Source organism: Myxocyprinus asiaticus, chromosome 5 (assembly GCF_019703515.2).
Source record: "Myxocyprinus asiaticus isolate MX2 ecotype Aquarium Trade chromosome 5, UBuf_Myxa_2, whole genome shotgun sequence".
Lineage (NCBI taxonomy): Eukaryota > Metazoa > Chordata > Actinopteri > Cypriniformes > Catostomidae > Myxocyprinus > Myxocyprinus asiaticus.
In genome coordinates this window covers 14,355,250-14,375,448 of record NC_059348.1, presented here as the reverse complement: position 1 = coordinate 14,375,448, position 20,199 = coordinate 14,355,250, and the positions used below count along the sequence as shown (strand labels likewise).

At 38.6% G+C, this 20,199-nt stretch overlaps 1 protein-coding gene across 6 annotated transcripts in view; it reads right to left on the bottom strand.

Annotated features, from left to right (window-relative positions):
* Positions 1-20,199, bottom strand: part of LOC127441625 (rho GTPase-activating protein 21-like) — a 90,342-nt gene that overhangs the window by 12,630 nt on the left and 57,513 nt on the right. For 5 of the 6 annotated variants that reach the window (XM_051699236.1, XM_051699237.1, XM_051699240.1 and 2 more), the window contains 7 exons: positions 15,728-17,330; positions 3,070-3,216; positions 2,818-2,920; positions 2,687-2,723; positions 1,948-2,070; positions 1,479-1,778; positions 609-670 (listed from right to left, as the gene is read on the bottom strand). In XM_051699236.1, the coding sequence (XP_051555196.1) occupies positions 609-670; positions 1,479-1,778; positions 1,948-2,070; positions 2,687-2,723; positions 2,818-2,920; positions 3,070-3,216; positions 15,728-17,330 (2,375 nt within the window). Of the gene's footprint in view, positions 1-608; positions 671-1,478; positions 1,779-1,947; positions 2,071-2,686; positions 2,724-2,817; positions 2,921-3,069; positions 3,217-15,727; positions 17,331-18,633; positions 18,997-20,199 lie in introns of those variants that run through there. The other variant, XM_051699242.1, reaches the window with a different exon arrangement.

Below are 20,199 nucleotides of genomic sequence, written 5' to 3'. Positions count from 1 at the left end.
GTATCTCATAGCAGTCATAGCGCACATGTGCCAACCGCCTGTGTATGCTCGCAATCAAATGCAGTATACTTTGAAAAGCCGTGCGTTCGACTATATGCAGACGCTAAGTGTTAGTGTCAAAACCGAAGTATACTTTGGATGAAAGTGTGGAGGTGGCCTTAGTCTCTCATGCAGTTTACAAGAGGAGCAGTATTTATTTGATGTAAGTCACAGTTAACAGAGTTTTGTTCCAATTCAGTCACTTATGAGGTTCCAATTTGTTTTGAATGCTGCCTTAAGGCACAGGTATACTTTGTTTATCTGTGTCCTGCTGGGTCGACCGTGTTGCCCTTCAAAGTCTACTATTTTGAACGTGAGCAAATACAAACACGATGCACACAGACAAGGACTACACGCATGCCGAGAAAATCTGGGCCGCACACTGACGGTTCACACATACTGTGCTGATGCCGAAATTTGTGTCATGGATACTGTGCGGTTTCCGATCAGCAACGTGGAAAACTGAAATATACTTTGGTCTGTTTAGGCAGCACACAGCAAGGCAGCTCACTAGGTTTTGGAACAGGGCCACTGCATATCTTGAAAATTCTCTATGATGTGCTCCTTACCTCATGGATATATACTCTTTGAGCTTTCTGTTGATTAAATCAGTGCTTGTTATGGTAGCGTTCTAAAAACACAAGACATTAAAACATCATTAGTGCGGTGGTAAAATGTGAAAATGAAAGAACCAGTTCCTCTGGCAAACACAAAACAACAAAATCAACAAAAGGCCTACACATAATCCTCACACCTTCAATAAATAATTCCACCTTCACACTGACTTGAGCAGATGACAGTGCTGTGTTGTGTTAGCTGTAAACCGGCGTTCACATGTAATGCTATCATGGTTGCACTTTCAGCACTGAGGGGGCGGACATAGGGCACAGACTTCTCATAAAACTGACCAAAATGAAAATCTGCTATAGCAATGAACCAATGTTCACACTACAATGCAAAGTGCCAAACAAACAAAAAAAAAATGTGTGAAGTTGTTCATGTGACATTTTAACTGTGGCCAATCAGACGTGGTCAGAAAAGGCGCCGCTACACAACCGGCGATGTTTAACATCCTAGCCAAGCATGTTTATCAGAAGTAACTTTGTGTGGTTAAGATACAAATTCAGACATAATGCAGAGGTTGCACCATTTATTAATGAGTTCTAACACCTCGCCATTGTGCTGTTTTTACGGTCCTTATCTTCTTCACAAAAAAAAGGGTAAATCAAGTGTGCAATTAAATATATATACATAACCAAAAAAGTTAGATCAATTCAAATACATTTTAGATTTCCATATTTATAAGGGGCCCAGATCCAAACTGAAAGTAACTTTGCCGTTAACAGTTTCATGTCACACAAGAGGGAAAAAATATGGACTTGAGCCAAATTTCAGATTTGGGTGCACGAGTAGCCTTTATGACCCCACTGTCAACCAACCTCATCATCCAGGTTGCTGTTTTCTTGAATGACTCTGATCCAGGACAGCATGTCCTCTCGGCCCTCTGCCTGAAACAGATACTCGCAGTCTGAAGTCGTCAGTCGTAGTACATTTTTGCGCTTTGTGTCGCTGTAAGATATGTCAATTAAGCAGGCCTTGATGCTGATTGCCTGTGGCTCGTCCTCCAGTTGAAAGTTGACATGAGCGAGCCCCTCCTTTTTGTCCTTATAGAGGTAGAGGGAGTGTCCCCGCAGCACTGCATACATCTGTTTCCATGGCCGCATACCGCCACCTACACGCTACAAAAAGAATTAAGAGTAACATACAGTATATACAGTACAGTCATACTAATTTTGCTACAATCAAAGTTATGATCAGAATCAATTACAGTAGAATTTTCAATTAAAATGAAAAAAAAAAACCCTTTAGTCGTTTAGCTGAGTTTGGTGATATTGAGAGATATCCCACCTTGCTCTTCTCCGTGTTGAGCTGTCGGAAATGCAGCCAGCCCTCTTTGGTGGAATCATTAAAGATCTCAGTGGACGAATCTCTCCTGGAACTGGAGTCATCGGATTTATTACCATCCAGTGCCTATGAAACCGAAACAACCATATAAATTTTGGTGTCAAGTCTGCTCATCTCTGCATGAATCTCTTGAATCACAATGGGACCAAACATTTTTGCTCTGTTCCAAAACTACTGAGCTGTGTTGCTGTCTACTGCCTACACAGGCAACTAACTGAAAAGATACCTCATAAGTGACCGATTTGGAACTGCAACTTTGTGCATCATATAAATTGTGCTCCCCATGTGAAGCACATGGGAGACTCTTCTGATTTCAAAAGAGACTGGTGTTGGCATGTTGCTAGGCTACCAATGCAACAGTTCATTAAGCATAAAAATACAGTGCTTTAAAAAGTACTTTTTTAAAGGCACTGTACATAGATCACAAATAGTGGAAACAAATATAAAAAATATACACTTATTTTATTCCATGAAAAAAAAATAATATAAAATCGCTTACAGCACCTTTAAGTACATTGATATTTTAAATGGAGTCTTCACGTTACGAGAGTGCCTATGGTGCTTTAAAATACTGCCTTAGTAGGTTTTGGAACGGAGTCATTATTTCCATTATTAGTGACTAAATAATCTGGAAGCTGGAGCATGAAGCTGCTCATTATGAGGAACATTGTGCATCTCTCACCTTTCTGAAAACCCTTAGACTTGGTTTGCTGGATCGTCTGTGGAAACAGATGATTATGTTAGCCCAAACAACTACACACATACAATATTAGGAATCACAAACGTTATGATCCACCATTACAAGACACTTACCCCCGGCCTTCCTCACGGTAGTTGTCCAGACCCTCATCATAAGATTTTGAGCGCTCTGTTTTGGTTCCCGTTTGAGATTCCAGTATGGCATTTCTGAGAGATTCTATATAGAATGTAGACACGGATTAAACATACATCAACAAAACCCACCTTGACCCCATTCGTATCAGGTTGATGCAGAACACATTGCCATTAGATGGGGTATAAAACGTTTCAAAGCCAAGATGTAGAAATGCATACAGAAATGTTTACCTTGGTCATGTGAGAGCTGGCGGCGCATGAGTGGACTGGGGGTGGTAGGGCTCGGGCTGTCAGAGATTATAGCCTGAGCTCCAGATATCACAACAGAGGCAGGAATATGGTTGCCATCATGGTCTATACTTGGGCTGGCAGGCTCATCTGTAATCATGGTAACAGGAGTAAACATGAGAATAAAGCAGATCAGCAAGTGTTTGTGTATGTATACATGTGAATACGCATGCCAAAGAGAGCAAAACAAGCTTCAACCATACTAAAAAATAAAATAAAATAAAAAATAAATAAATAATAAAAACAGGATCTGAAACTGTGTAAACTTACAATACAGTTCATTATTATGTTCCAATGATATGTCTCAATATATTGGATATAATATTTAAAAAAAAATCCAAGATGGAAATCATAAGGTGTAAACAACAGAATTAAAAAATTACTACTTTGAGTGGATGTTGCAATTTTTACAAAGAAAAACTGACACTGTTTTAACAAAGACTCAAGTGTTTCTTCATTTTTCTTTTCTCTAATTTAAATGTTTAAAAAAAAAAAAAATCTTTATATTTAAAGGAATATTCCAGGTTCAATACAAGTTAAGATAAATAAACAGCATTTGTGGCGTAATGTTGATTACCACAAAAAATAATTTCAACTGGTCCCTCCTTTTCTTTAAAAAAAGCTAAAATCTTGGTTACAGTGAGGCACTTACAATGAAAGTGAATGGAGACAAGTTTTGGAGGGTTTAAAAGGCAGAAACGTGAAGCTTGTAATTCTTCTGTTAAATCTTGTGTATTATTTGAGCTGTAAAGTTGTTTAAATTGACATTAGGGTTTGTTGATATTACATCGTCATGGCAACAAAGTTGCAAAATTAGATATAATGGTACACAGAAAAGGTTAGTAATAGTAAGTGATTTTATCACACTAAATCATGTTAACACTCATTTTGTTCATGTCTTGTGGCTATAGTTATGAAAAAGTGAGTATTTTAAATGTTAAAAAAACTGGCCCCCATTCACTTCCATTGTAAGTGCCTCACTAAATTTACTTCCATTTCTGCCTTTTTTTTTTTTTTTTTTTAAAGAAAAGGAGGGACAAGACAATTTTTTTTTTTTTTAATAAGCAATATTATGCCACAAATGCTGTCAATTGAGCTTAACTTGTATTGAACCCAGAATATTCCTTTAATTGGTTATCTTAGGTTTACAGTTTTTCCTTTTAGTTTGTTAATCTTTTCTAACATCCCTTTAACAATCAAAAGCCAGTTCCTTATTGACATAATCCTACATGAAGTTACATCCTTTTGGCAGGAAAACGACAGCAAAGAAAATAAGAAATCATTAAGTATTAGCAATGGATTTTGTGGTATCAGTTGGTTTGTGTCATTCTAAAACATTCCATGTTACTGGATTAAATTACAGGAATCAGAATAAAATTACAATTTTTTTTTTTACTAGGATTCGATAATAGGTTTCCTGTAGCTCAACTGGTAGAGCATTGTGCGAGCATTGGCAAGGGTTTGATTCCCAGCGAACACTGATAAACTGATAAACTGTATAGTCTGAATGCACTTTGGATAAAAGCATCGGTCAAATGCATAAATGTAAATGTAAAGAATTTCCAAATTAACTTCAAGCTGATACATTCTAGTAAGCTAAATCTAAACTCTTTATGGCTAACTTTTGTTCTTTATTTCAGTTCTGTTGGGGATCCTGTGAACTTTCTTACCATTCTGTAAATAATCATGTTACAATTAATAATGCTCAAGTGCCAGAGCTTTTATAGAGCTAATTCCTTAATTTACAAGTTTATGAATTTTTAAAAAAAAGTTACAGATGATAAGGGGCCTGGGTAGCTCAGCAAGTATTGACGCTGACTATCACCCTTGGAGTCGCGAGTTTGAATCCAGGGCATGCTGAGTTACTCCAGCCAGGTCTCCTAAGCAACCAAATTGCTAGGGAGGGTACAGTCACTTGGGGTAACCTCCTTGTGGTCACAATTAGGGGTTCTCGCTCTCAATGGGGCGCGTGGTAAGTTGTGTGTGGATCGCGGAGAGTAGCATGAGCCTCCACATGCTGCGAGTCTCCGCGGTGTCATGCACAAAGAGCCACGTGATAAGATGCGTGGATTGACTGTCTCAGAAGCGGAGGCAACTGAGACTTGTCCTCCGCCACCTGGATTGAGGTGAGTAACCGCGCCACCATGAGGACCTACTAAGTAGTGGGAATTGGGCATTCCAAATTGGGACAAAAGGGGATACAAAAAAAAAAAAAAAAAAGGTTAGAGAAAAGTACTAAAAGGAATAACCCAAATGAGAACATTTCACAGACATCTTAGTTTGCTAGGTGTGATGCAAGCTGAATCTTCGATATTTATGACATTGACATATTTTCTGCATCTGATGCTTTCATATTTTTGACGATTTGTTTGACACTGCTGATGCTAATAAGATAAAGATTAAGACAAAATATGCAATTTTATTTGCATGTTATCACAGAAAGCAGGCTTAAAAATGTCTAAGCTTAAGTGCATGTCTTGATTTCCTTGCGAGCAGAAAGTCTCTATAAAAGTTTTCTAGGAACAAGGACAGTTTTATTTATCTTAAAATTTAACGTCCTGTTTTTGACTAAAAACTTTAGAGCTCCACTGCAGGTCTCAGCCAAAAAAAGTTGGAGTACAAAGCTGTTCTGTGCTGCCAGAGGACTGGAGCAGCTAAAATTAAAGCAACTGCCCCAGTTCCCGCATCCTCCAGCGTCTCAAAGAGGGCCAAGAGGAAGGTGTGCAAAACCCTCTTCAGGCCGAGCCAAAGAACTCTAGCATACTCTACTGCATGTGTCCCTCCAAGACACAAGAATCTAAATGTCATCAAACACTAATCCCGCTTTAAGATTTAAGAGGATGGCAAACTGATAAAACCATGATTTGCTGCAAGACTGTCATTTAGCAGATGATTTCAGACAATGTCCCTTGGACAACCTGTGGTTAAATGCCTTGTCAAAAGACACAATGGTGAAAGCTCCTACAGAGTATGTTAACAATATCAATTCTGGTAAACAGGTATTCCTATCTCTCAAGTGGTAAAGATAAAAGGCTGTTCTATTGCATGATGTTCTATTACACTGGACTTAAAAAGAATAAGCAATGTATTTAAAGTGCAAGAGGGACATGAGAGTATTCCCTGTACCGTAGAGGCAATGCACCACAATGTCCTGCAATTATTCTGTGATTTCTAAGAAGCTATTGTGAAGCTCACGTTACCAGACATTATTATGGCAGCTAATATAGCTAGTTCAGTCTGTTAATACCGATGAATAGCTCTGTATAAGCGCTAGTTTATAATTTTGAAAGACAACCATATACATTTGAATCAAGTTGCACTGAATAACTTAAATTTCGCAGTAGAAAATAGTTTTTGAATACTAATTAATATTTATAATTATATATATATATATATATATATATATATAAAAAAAACATGCCTTATATAATGCATTGGTTGCTTAACATGTTCAGAAAGGCTTAGTTGAACAAAACCCTTACAAGCTGAAAGCTTTCATTTAATGAACTCCCACTGTGCCATTCAGTCATCCAAGACAAAATATTCCCTTCTAACAATTACTGACTGAGCAATTAGGAAATTATTTACAAGGCCTAGGATAAACTTCAAGGATAACTAAAATGTCAAACCATACAGTGCCCTTCACTAATATTGGTACCCTAGGCAAATATGAGCAAAACAGGCTGTGGAAAAAGAAACTTTGCTAAATATCCTCTGTTATTTTAATTGAAGCAAAATGACAAACAAATGGCACAACATTTGTGCCACAAAACCCCTAAAAATTCTAATGAGTAAAATCGTACTGATTCTATTCCCATTCATACTGCACAAATATTAGTGGAGGGCACTGTACATTTTCTATTAAAAACTAGATGATGTCTGATAGTTGGACATACCAAACAGAATCATTCTACAGTATTATGTGGTTTGCCTTTTAATGAATCACACAAGTTTTCTAAACCCCATCACTCTTGCTGGAAATGGTCCCTTCATTATAATCACAGTTATGAGAATCACATACAGGGAGCATATTCAAAACAGATACCGTATTTTCCGAAATATAAGTCGCGTTTTTTCATCATCTGAAAGGTCCAGCAATTTATATTCTGAAGCGACGTACAGTATATACATAATTTTTGGGTTATGTAACCGGCGGGTCAAACACGCTGCACAATAAAACACATAGCCTATGCTTACACACAAACATATGAAAACAACAGTCATAGAGATTTTAGTAGCATTTTAAAGTAGAGCATTATTCCTTTACAAAGTGCTTTATGTGACCAGTATTCTGTCCATCATAACATTATTGTTGTAACAAGACCGCTGTCAAACACAACTCCTCACATGCCCATAAAATAATGTTTCATCAAACTTGTAGTAAAAACATTTATGTCAGTAAACAGGATAGTGCATACTGTAGCAAAGAGGATTGCAAATATCAGAAATATCCACTAAAAGACAGTCACTAACATTAATGAATGAATAGAATACAACAGGCACACAATTTTACTCACAGACTAAAAGTTGTTTATTTGTGCACAGCATAGTTACAACAGATGTGGCTTACTTGTCAAGTGTCTTTCATGAAACAAACAAAATATGAAAATAGAATAGAAGCCTTTACTTTGGTCACACGTTATACATACATTTTTTGCATATATACAGTGAAATGTATTTGTTTTCACATATCCCAGCTAAGCTGGGGTCAGAGTGCAGGGTCAGCCATGATACGGCACCCCTGGAGCAGATAGGGTCATGGGCCTTGCTCAAGGGCCCAACAGTGGCATCTTGGCAGTGCTGGGGCTTGAACCCCCGACCTTCTGGTCAGTAACCCAGAGCCTTAACCGCTGAGGCGCCACTGCCCCTAAATATGGTTACTTGGAGCAAATAAACAATGTGTAGATGCTGAACTAATCTTTATGCTGGGGCGAGTCTGACATCTGAGCGGCTGAAGCCGGGAAGTCTGGCGGCTGCTCCTGGGTCCTAGTTCCTGCAACTTGCACACTCTATCAGTGCGACTTAAGGCGGGTGTACACGGTGTGATTTTCGGCTGTCGTGTGAGCTCCCGACCGATTTCTTTCCAGTCGCGAGAGATCGCATGGAAATCGCTGGTGATCGTGGCTCGCATCGTGTGAGGAATTACGAGCGGAGCCGAGCGGCTTACGAGCAGCTCATGAACTCCCGATAACTTTTAAAACGGTCGAAAAAAAATTATGGTTGAACGAGCCGATTTGGCATTCTACCTGAAGTTGACCAATCAGGAGAAGGTGTTACAACTCACACGATAAATGTTCATGAAGCTTTTACACATTTGGAGAAAATGGTTGTGATAAAATGGTGTTTTTCCCATATTATTCACGACTACATCACTGGGAAGGATTCTACAGAAATGCCATGCTGTTCTCTGCCCTTCAAACAAATCATTTGCCATACGGGTTGCAAAAACAAACAATCTTTAATCACTCTGACAGGCAAAGTTTATAATTTCCGTCATGGTCTATTTTTATTTGTCATATTTGCATTCGTTTCATTTATATGGCTACATTTAGGGGGGTTTTCACCTTATTTTGCAGCAAAACTAGGGCACCATCATTATCAACCTTAAATGTGGACCACTTCCGGTATCAGCCACTTCCAGCTATTTTAGCAATACAAAAATACTACATTATGCTGCTTCGTATTACAGGCTGGCATTATATGTCGTCATATTATCATCATTAATTATGATTTTCATAAACTCAGTTTTGAACGCATATAGTTTTACCATATATCGCATTTTGCCATCGTTTTATCACACTGTTGCACAGGCAGAATTAATGAGGAATCAGGCGCGGACACGGACAGTCCTCCGCGCCGTCTGACACGCCTCCACAAACTTTACACAACCAGCAGAGAGAAGAAAGCCACTGGGCAAATGCTGCTTTAACTTTCTTTGCACCAAAACTGCATCTTGTTTCATCTTGGCAAATTAATAAATGCATTTTACTTTCTTTCTTTCTTAGCGGTGTATAGTAAACAGACACGCAGATCTCAGTCATCATTGGAGGTTATGCAGGTACATATGAATGGAGGTTTACATGGAGACAAGAAACACAGCATCATCACGATCTTATAAAGCAGCAGATTTTATTACCGTCTCTTCAATACAACAACACACAGCAACAAGTGAATGATTTACTTACTCTTTTACTATAAATGCTGAAGTTAGAAAATTATCCGACATTAGGCCATCATTCTGCTGTACATCCTGTGGTTGTGTGATAGCTTATAAACTTATATTACTAAATTCTGGCATTATTATCCTTCTATTTATTTACATTGAGATCAATAACAGCGGAACTTTTACACATTCGCCGGAAATGCTGCCACTGCTTACTTCCGCGTTGCAAAATAACATGGATAGCATCTGTTATAACAGTATACAACCACACGATAGTGGATATGTGATATTTATTTTTTTTTTAAACTCCGAGCGCATGTCTAGTGAAACCAAGGACTTCTAGAATGAAAGTTCTACCTGTCAATCAACGGTTGCGCAAAAACACGATTTTTAAACTTTGCTACACGTGGCTTTAAAGCACATTCACATGGACAAGATCTCACAGATCTTCTTCAGAATGTCTGCTATCAACATGCAAGCAGTGACACACATGAGAAGGACGTAGCCTACATCTAAAGCTGAATAGTTCAGATAGCCTGCCCTACTCCACTAAAATAACAAATTATGATTGATGTATGCAGTCATGAAATCACACAGCCTCCCTTCAAAATCTAAATCTGACAAATGTTGGACAGCACTTGTAATAATTATCCAATAATTTTATTTATTTATTTTTTTTAAATCTGCAGATGAGTTTTCAGCTAATGCAGCCCCTGGCCATGCCAGTCTTTTTTTATTTCTAAATCGCAAGTTATGATGAATTAAAGCAATGCCCTCCTCTGGCTTAATGTCTTTCAATGATAAATAGCGCAAAAACTCATGTGATTGCTCTGGACATGGTCATCAAGTCGTTCTTTTTATTAAGTTTAATTCAGTAAAGAAATTCACTTAAAAAAAAAATCCTATTATTATCAAGTGTTTATCATGTTTTCTATTTAAAATGGTCAAAAATCCTTAAAACAAGATAAATTTACTTGAGAAGCAACATAAGATATTTAGACTTTCTTTAAAAGAATTTCTTAAATATAAGTGTATTTTTTTCACTTTGTTATACAAGACAAAAATACTTGTATTCAAGATCTATCTCTAAAAGCAAGTCTAAATATCTTATATGCTGCTTCTCAGGTGAATGCATTTTTTTTAAGGATTTTTATATATTTTATAATATTTGTATTTTTAATATTATATTCAACATTCTCAGATAATTGTTTCTTCTGCAGTATAGCTGCTAAAGTAAATGTACATTGTTTTAAAGGAGTTTTAGATATTTATAATGGAAAACAAAACAAAAACATATTTTGTTGCAGTGTATAATGGGTCGAAGACTACCCTCTCTAACCTTTCTGTTCACTTCAATCCATCTTTAACTCTCAAAAAAAAAAAAAAAAAAAAAAACCTCTTAAGAAAGCTGCATATTGGCAATTTTCTTCACGATAAGAAATGCACAGTGACACATATTTTATGATTCAATAAGTCACGAGCCATCACATTATAATCTAGCTGCAGCAAGTGCACGCTCGAGGGACGAGAGTCCCCGTGACAGAGTGTGCATCAGCTGGATGCAGTTTCAATCTCTCCCCCTCAGATCGGGACATTCGCACAACTCATAGAAGAGGCGCTGACCGCACAAAGAAATGCCAGTTTCGGAGTTTGTAGTTATTTACATGATTTACAAATTTGTAGAGACATAGAGAACAAAGTTATTTAAATTTTGCTCGAAATTCTGTATTTAATAATCAGTGGTTTGAAACAAGGAAACTATCGGTATCAGTATCAGCAGATGTTGTTCAAAATAGTCGAGTATCAGTATCGGCTAGGGTTGCAAATTTTTAAATAATTTTAAAACAATCGTTAACATTAATAAATGAAAATCGATTAATCATTTAAAAGTTGTGAACGGCTTAAAACTCAAAATATAAGATGCATATTATTCTTTGAAGCTTTAAGTTTGATTTTTGACTGACTTACTATTCTAATGCAAACTTGAACACGTCAACATTTGAGAAAAAACTGTAGAAGGAAACATGAAAACATGAAACAGCCACCGAAATATTAGCATGTAGCCTACTTTTTTTAAATAATTACAATAAACACACTTAAGAAATGCGAGTATTGGTCTTTTCCTCTTAATAGGCCTACATTTTCAGTTCAGTGTATTTTAAATTTTTTATTAATTTACATCAAGTTACTGTTAATAACAACTTGTATAGAAGATACAGATTCGAGTTCATTAAAACTTAACGTTGTAGATTGTGGGATAATTTAGACCTTGCTTTTTTATTTGAAATTAAGTCAAATACATCACACTGTGTGAATACAGTTGATAACATACCTCTACACTGGAGATAGTGAGAATTCTGGTGAGTGTATCTGCACACTCTGTTGGCAAGAACTGATGTACTTGTTGTTGTGGATGATACAGGGGGACCAGCAGATCAACAATGTTGTTGTACTTTAACACACTATCAAGGTTTATGCAGTAATTGTAATGTTCATCTATAGAGAAACACTCCATGATTACATTAGCCCCCACTTCATTTTACAAGCTTTTTTATTCGTGTTGCTGACAGGACGTGACATGCAGCGCACAAGTGGCAGTGCAACCTCTAGCGATGGATGAATGTATACACAGTCTTTTCTCAATCTGCTGGCAAGATTACTGAACACATTTTGTGCTGAAATTGATTAATCAGCGGTTGATAAGCTTAACTGATCAAATTATTAACGTCAAATAATCAATCATCAATTACTCTTTTAACATCCATAGTATCGGTACACAAATTTTGTTTCGGTGCATCCCTAATTTAAATGTAAAAACCAGCAACAGTACTTGTAGTGTCACTGTGACAGGAATCCTCAAGATAGGAGGGTTTTTTTTTCTAATGAAAACATATGCTGTGCATCTTACAACTACGGGTGTAACGGTTTATCATGCCACAATACATAACATCGTGGTTCAAAAATTTGACGATGCGCCTTGGGGATGTGGGACTTTTAACAAAATAATTTTAGCGTCTGTTCTATCCAATACGCGCAACGTCCTACGCCTACGTAGCACCGGCATACAAATAGAAATCGCTTCATTGCACACAAGGAGCTCCAAAATACTATTGCACACTAGCAGCCACAGGTGCTGTACGATGATCGAAAACTGAAACCAGAAGTGGGAGAGACACCAATTCAGCGCAAGGGATCGAATGTCCGTTTGAAACAGAAGCGCGAGAGTTATCTGTTCTGACAGCGTAAGAGAAAATGTACGTTTATAGAGGTTTAATGATAGTGTTATATTAATCTTCTATATATAATGCAAAATATAATGTATAATGCTATGGGGGAATATAATTCTAATGTCAAATGTCATGTCTGATTTGATTTCATCAGTAAATTATTATTATTTAATTGGATAAGCATGCATTTCCATTGTACATATTTTTGAAAAGTATATTTAGATGTAATCAAAGAATATATTATTTTAGAAAAATAAAATTTTATTTTAAAATATTTTAAATGTCTGTAATCTGTGACAGTGTAAGCAGCATATGTATCTAACAAAATTCCGTATTTTCAGAAAGCAGAATTATTAATATTTCCATTTGGTGTCATCATTGCCCGCTATGGGCTGATTTTTAGTCCAAGTACATCTCTGATGGATCCTTTAGCACTTTTAAGAACAGTACTTTTAGCTACATTTTAAAGGAAAGAAACTGTTATGCATATGTCTTTAAAGTAATATTAATAACTATCATACTATCATATCATACAACTATCAAAAATGAATCATAAATGTCAGATTAAGGGTGGGCTGTATATCGGTAAACACGAACCACCAGTTGAAATTTGGCAACTGGTGTGTATTTTGGATTATCGTCTGTATTGCGCTTACGCAAAATCGGCACCACATGACAATTCTGTGTTTCATGTGATTGTCGCAAGTGCGCGGAGTCCAGCAGGCTTAAAAGAATGTGTCATGCAGGTATTTAAAACTACACATCACCCTTAATACAATTCTATTAGATATTAGGAAACAAACTGGCTTTGCTTTCAGACATTCATTTACTATTCTCTACGGAGATGACTTATGAGCCTAATGAAGTGTTTATTTTCGTTAGATATTTTCTAACTTGCATATGATTTGTTGCATTGCTTTCAGAAGATGTCGAGTTTCTTGAGGAAGGTTTATAATAATAATATTAGTCAACAACATCAGACTGAAATGTGGCATAATGTAAAATTTAGCATTATGGCAAGGTTGATTTAAAACAAATTTATTTTATTTTTTTTGACTGTCAAGTTACAAATAAAGAGAAAATTATATGAGGAACTAGATTTCATTAATAAAGCAATTAATTCACTTACTGAATCATTAAAAAAATAGGCCTTATAACCAATTTTTATTGATTTTTTGGAAAAATGTAACTATCGTGATATCATTATCGTGATACAAAATTATTCATATCGTGACATTACATTTTGGTCATATCACTCCTACGTCAGATTAAGTACAAATAGGTGTAAAATATTTGGTGATTGCTTCAAGTAATGACTGCAACAGAACTTCACAATATGGAACCATCAATAGCAAGTAGGGCTAGGCAAAACAGAAATATCATAATTTTTTTGCCTTTTGATGAAATTCAATATATATCTCAACATTTATGTATTTACTCTGAAATGGCTTACAAGGAGGATTGTTTTTCTTTCAACAGATAAACCATCATTTCAACCAAACAGCCACTGTATTCATATTACCTACAATATTAGCAATTTTACCTTTATATAAATTTTAATAAAAAAAAGAAAAAAAAAATGCAAACTGTCACAATGGCATTTAAGGTGAGTGATGACAACTGAATCAAATACCAACTAATTGAAATGGACAGTTTGAACTGATTCACGGAAATGAATCAAACTTGCCAACTCGTTCACCATTCTGCAACTGAAATTCAAATCAGAGTAGTCTTTACAAATAATCTTCATGTTAACAGTCATACACACAAGACAAGGAGATGCCTGAAACAAGTCTTATTACACAGCAAGACATTACGGCCAAATTAAATGCACATTACAACCATTGCAATATTTACAATGTTGCTTAATTTTATATCATCAGCAAAATTATTAAAGTTGCTGTAAGCAATTTTTTCATGGAAAGGTATGCAAAACAAATGTCCTTCTCCCAGAAAGATATTAATAAAATAAGTGTTCTGTCACAGAGATATCTCAATGATCTCTGTGACAGCTCTAGACTCTGTGAACAGCAAACAAAAATGTGTCCGCGGGCCACGGTCTATGCCTGTCAATCATTTTGCGTGTTCTTATAGTTTTGTTGTTACAGAAAATTATTGAGGTTTTATCAATTTTTATGCCATTCTGTTCATAACAGTTGTCAGTTGCGGGCACTATTTTGCTGCTTTTTTTTTTTTTTTTTTTTTACAACCATTTCTGCTCTCAATAAAGCTCATTTGATATCTTTGGAGTGCAGGGTTTTGGAAAAAAGGAGGTGTGACTAATTCAATGGCTCAGGCTCATGGTAGTACGGCTAAAATCGCTTACAGCACTTTTAATACATTGTGAATAATCAATACATCACCCAGCCCTAATGGCATTATGGTCTTAACCAGACACTCCAAACCCACTTAAACTTGAATTTTGAATCTCTACTTAGCTTTTACTTTCACTCATGTTTATATTCTGTAAGTAACTCATCCAAATGTGTAACAGTAGCAATACAAAAGGTGCAGCAACAGTTGGTTCAAATTTTGGCATAATCACAACAAATCAGTTACAGTTTATGCCAAACATCAAAAGGCTGGTGTACAAGGCACATATCAAGGATGAACTGTGACAGAGCACAGCTAAGCTATCACTCAATATGCCAGATCTATCCTCAGACATTCCAGTATAAGGGAATGCCACCTCCTTACTGACCACCACCATGACTCACTCACTCTCTCTCTCTCTCTCTCTCTCTACACACACACACACACACACACACACACACACACACAAACACACACAGCCACTCTCCGTCAGTCATTCCCAACCTCACTGACAGACCAAAATTTCCACTTCCAGCACCCCTATCACCCCAACTCTTCATGCTTTGAGAGTCAAAGATAACAGACTATACAAAGACAAATTATGATAATTCTGACTATGATCTAGGAAATATCTGGACACATGGGGTCAGAATTTGAAATTATTATTGTAAAAGGCCACACCATAAGATGGCAAAAGGTAGTGGAGCATTATTAATACTGAAATGCACTCATGGCCCAAATTGCGTGTGAATAAAATGAATAGCACAATATGTCTTCCCTATTATGGCCTACATCTAACCAATTATTCTTTAAAAATATCTGCTACAGCTCTAAAACAATCCTTACTGCTGGCTCAAGCTTGTTGCCAGGTGGCGTTGCTATGGTTACAAAGACTTACCAATGAAGGGAATGGAGTCAAGTGATTCGTCCAGATTACTGGAGCAAAAGGAGGAGTCAAGTCGCTCCCCTAGTCTCCTCATGTGCATCTCCCGGCGTGCATCATTAGGCAACCAGCAGACGTCACCCACTGCTGGCTCAGGCCCATCTGTGTCATTCACAGCAAGGATGTATGAGGGGTGGCGGAGAGGTTGTGGGGTGCCCTTTCCAGTTGGAGGCTTCTCTCTAAAGACTACACCCTCCATGGGACTGGACCCATTTACTGATTGCAGCTTGAGATCCCATTGGTGTGTCCTCTGAGCTGATGACCCGCCCTGCGGCTTTTGAGAGGGCGGAGCAGAACATGATGATGACCTATGTCCAACAGCGGTCTCTTTCCCCGTTTCTGGGCTCTGCATGGTTTCAGCCCTAGTTCTGGATTGAACTGATGCAGAATTAGAAATATGATTACCAACAACAGTTCCACTTTGGTCTTTAGAGAGAGGCACTTTGGCCTGGTTTACACCATTGCGAGATCGTTCTGGAAAAAAGGTGGGTGGGATGTCCGTTCTGGAACTGTGCGGTTGAGAGCCAGCAACGCCCCTCACGCTCATGCCATACCCTGTGGGACGGTGATAAAGGACTGCCCGTGGTGGAAGAGACTGTCTACTAGGACGACTCCTCTGGTCCACTCTGCCATACAGCTGCCTGTCCAAAGCGGCCCATGGCGCACCAGAAACTAGTTCACCGTGTTCTACATAGTCTGACGAATGAACATGGGACTTCCGCATCAGACCGTCAGAGGACAGGCTACGAGGAGGCCAATCTCTGGCGTGGCCTGCTCTCTCCGCCCCACTCATCCTATCCTGTGAGGTGCTGCGTGGAGAAAGCACAGAGGGGCCCTGGTAAGCCCGGTCATGCGATGAGCTTCTGCGGTTTAACTTCTTGCCCCAGCCAGGTTGAGGTCCAGGTTGAGGTCCACAATGAGGTACACTGTGGACATTTTGGGAGGCAGCTCGCAGGCTGTCTAAACGTTCTTGAATAGTCCGACTGCAAGTGTGCAGACCCTTATTATCAATGTATTCCCGGTATGTCTGGTAAGTTCGCCAGTCAATGTTCTGATGGGTAGAAGGGAAAGTGATGGAGGCGGCAGGTGAGTAGTGTGTAGGTGGAACAGCATAAGGCTCTCCATGGTAACCTGAAGGGAACACGTCAGCTTTGCCAGGGTGGAGGTATGGTGGTCGACCACCAGACACCGTACCAGGCCTGGCTCTGATCATGATTGGATCCTGACCAGTTAGACCATAGTCCCCCCTATGACTTGGACCCATACGGCCCATGTGAACATCAGGAGGTACCACCACAGTCCGAACACTTTCATTGCACACACACACCACTGTTTGCGTCTTTGGAATTGGTGGTGGAGGTGAGGGGGGTACTGGTATCTCCACCCGGTATCCTAGATCAGATAGTACATCCCCCGGGACTGATGTCTCAGTGGCCTGGGCCATCCCCGGGGGCTTACAGTCTACTCGAGTATAACATATAGGGGGTGGCTCTGGGATATGGCGGGCATTTCCACTGTATGCGTCATGACCCTTAAGGTAGGCATCCTGGGAATAGGCCTGTGGAGGAAAAAAACTCAGGTAAATTGAAGCTTAAACACATAACATGCTTTGTACTGGTGAGAAAACTTGATATTCATGATGTGTTCCCACAAATAGTCCTCTCTGTGTGGGAGGATAGCATTACAGTTTGTGTGTGGGAGTTTGACAGGTCACATGTATGAGCAGAACTCTGGTACACCAAGTGCTGGAAAATTAGACAATATTCACAAGAATATTCAACATTGATAGTTCAGTACAACCTAAAAATACAAAGGGCAATTAACATGACTTATACAGAGCTACAAACATCTAATTATAGTTTCTGCTGTGTATAACAGTAAAACAACAGTTATCTGATCTCAGCTGGAAGTAAACAGATAAATCCTTCCCTTTAAACTGTATTATGGTGCTGGAAACCAATCAGAGGATCTGTCTCCGTTTCACACACTAAGATTCAGGTCCAAAAGGAAACACTAAGCAGTCCAAAATATTAATATTAAATAGTAATTCAGAGTAACAAGAACAGGATGTCACCGACCGTCTGGGTTACCACACGAGACCGAAGGGACACAGAAGCCAGAGGTGAACGAATGCCTTGGTTAGAAACGGCACTAAATCTGACCTCAGTAATCATTTCAAAATCTACAATCCAAGGTAAACAACTACAACACTTCAGTTAAAGTTTGAAGAGTGACAGATTGAAAAAAACAAAAACAAACAAAAAAAAAAACACAAGGTTCCATTTTGTTTGTCCTATTGTCAAAATTGACGGATTCCAAATCATGACAGCTTTTCCATTTGTTGCATCGCAAGCAAGTCTTGTACAGTGGACTTTTAACCCATCATACAGTTACATTCCTTTCATATAACTACACAAACTGAATGTGATATCAGTAGTAGGGAACTTCGCCCCTCCTTTCATGAAATGCCACAGATGGCGTGTGAAGTTACAGAGGCCAAAGTTCATCATTGGAAAGGGGAGAGGGAGAGAGAGAGAGAGAGAGAGAGAGAGAGAGAGAGAGAGAGAGAGAGAGGGATAAAAAGGGGCGAGGCAGAGCAAACATGCCTGCTGAATATAGCTTAGCACTACTTGCAAGCCTAAATCAAACAGGTCACATATTCTCTACGTTGCTACAAATGAGAAATGCAACATACTCCATGACAGTACACTAAACAAGACAGACGTTATGACAGTCAGCTGAAAATGACAAGGGACAGGATATAAGCCACCAACATGAATATGACGACATGCATGACATTTGAAAATGAAAATGAAAAAAACAAAACAACATCAATGTTGCGTTGCATTTCATCTGCTTACCAGATTAGGGATTTTCTGCAAAAACTGAAGCCATTACATCACAAACGAACCAAGGAAAAAAAATGGAGGTAGAGTAAAAGATTAACACACATCAAAGGTGACCAAAACCCCCCAAAAATCAAGCCCACATACAGGCATTTACTATCACAGTATATATTTTTGTGCAAAGCGCAAAAAATGCACAGGAGTTGCAGTGCTGCCAGTGAGGAGGGACCGTGGGAAGGGGAAGGCGAGCTGTGGGAAGACTGTTACGTTAGCGATGCCACCTGCTCGTCCTCGTCGCTCCCAGTCGAGGTGGGGGCTGAAGTGCCTGCAGCCTCCATCATGTAGTAGCAATCGGCTCTCCATCTCTCCCCTCTCTGTTCATCCGCAGGCAGATTTCTCGCCGATCACGCGCACACACACGCTCCCACCCTCCCTCCAGCTCATGCATCCACTCTCTCCCTCCCCCTGGAAAGCTGTAACCATTCACATGTCGGAGCAGATGCATGATTATACATTCAGCTCAGATGGTTCTGCTCCCCCTCCCTTATTTTCTCTCTCTCTCTCTCTCTCTCCCTCCCCTTTTCCTGATAGACAAACCTGTCCAGAACACAGAGTAGTCAGCTGACTCCAGCTGATCTAATCTAGTTTTTCCTGTCTCTTCCAGTCTCTCTTTTTTCAGTAAAATCCTCAAGTCACTTCCCACTGTAGCATCCTTACAACACCTCTTCAGATCAACTGCGTTGCTGTGACTGATCTCACCAGATCTTCACCCAGCTGAAAACCCTGTTTGGACAGGCCACATCACTGCCTTGCTACGCTGCTACATGCTCAAATAATCTCACCGTTAATCTCACAGAAGAGGGCAATGCAATGGAAAGAGTGGGTGGCCAAGTAATATTTTACTCAAAGAAATTATATTTTGCAATATAAATTTTTCGTTTTTTGCATTGTGATTTTTATTGTTGTCACAATGACCCCTTTTACACCTGTTATTAAGATGCGTTTCAGGTGATCCAATCACAAGTGGTCAGTGCTAAATACAGGTGTAAGCAGGGCCCAAATCTTTTGTGATCGTATCACAAAAACCACATATGGAGGACATTTAAAACCTGCATGTGACCACATCGCATTTGAGGTGTAAATGGACAGCAACAAAGGACCAACCTCACCTGTCAATCAAACACTGCGCTAAAACAGATTTTACATTTTGCCGGTTATGTGTGGCTTTAAAATAAAATAACTGTCCAATCAGAACAATTTTAAAAGAGATTACAAGCGGACGCAAGAGAATTTCACATAACTTCTTTAGTGAGTCTCATATCAATTCTGCTCGAAATGTTGTGCTTAGATTAACTTTTATGACTTTGCGGTTCATCATGATGCAGTAAAACACTGACAGTGACTTATAAATGTCGATATGAAATCAGTGACCTTCCCTCAGAAATCCAAAAAAGTACATTAGCAACCAGGTGTAAACAGCAATGTCTCGCCTGACCACATGTGATCAGCTCACACAAGACACATCCTTAAACCAGCTGGCTCAAGCTTGTTGCCAGGTGGTTTCTGAGTTGGTACAAAACA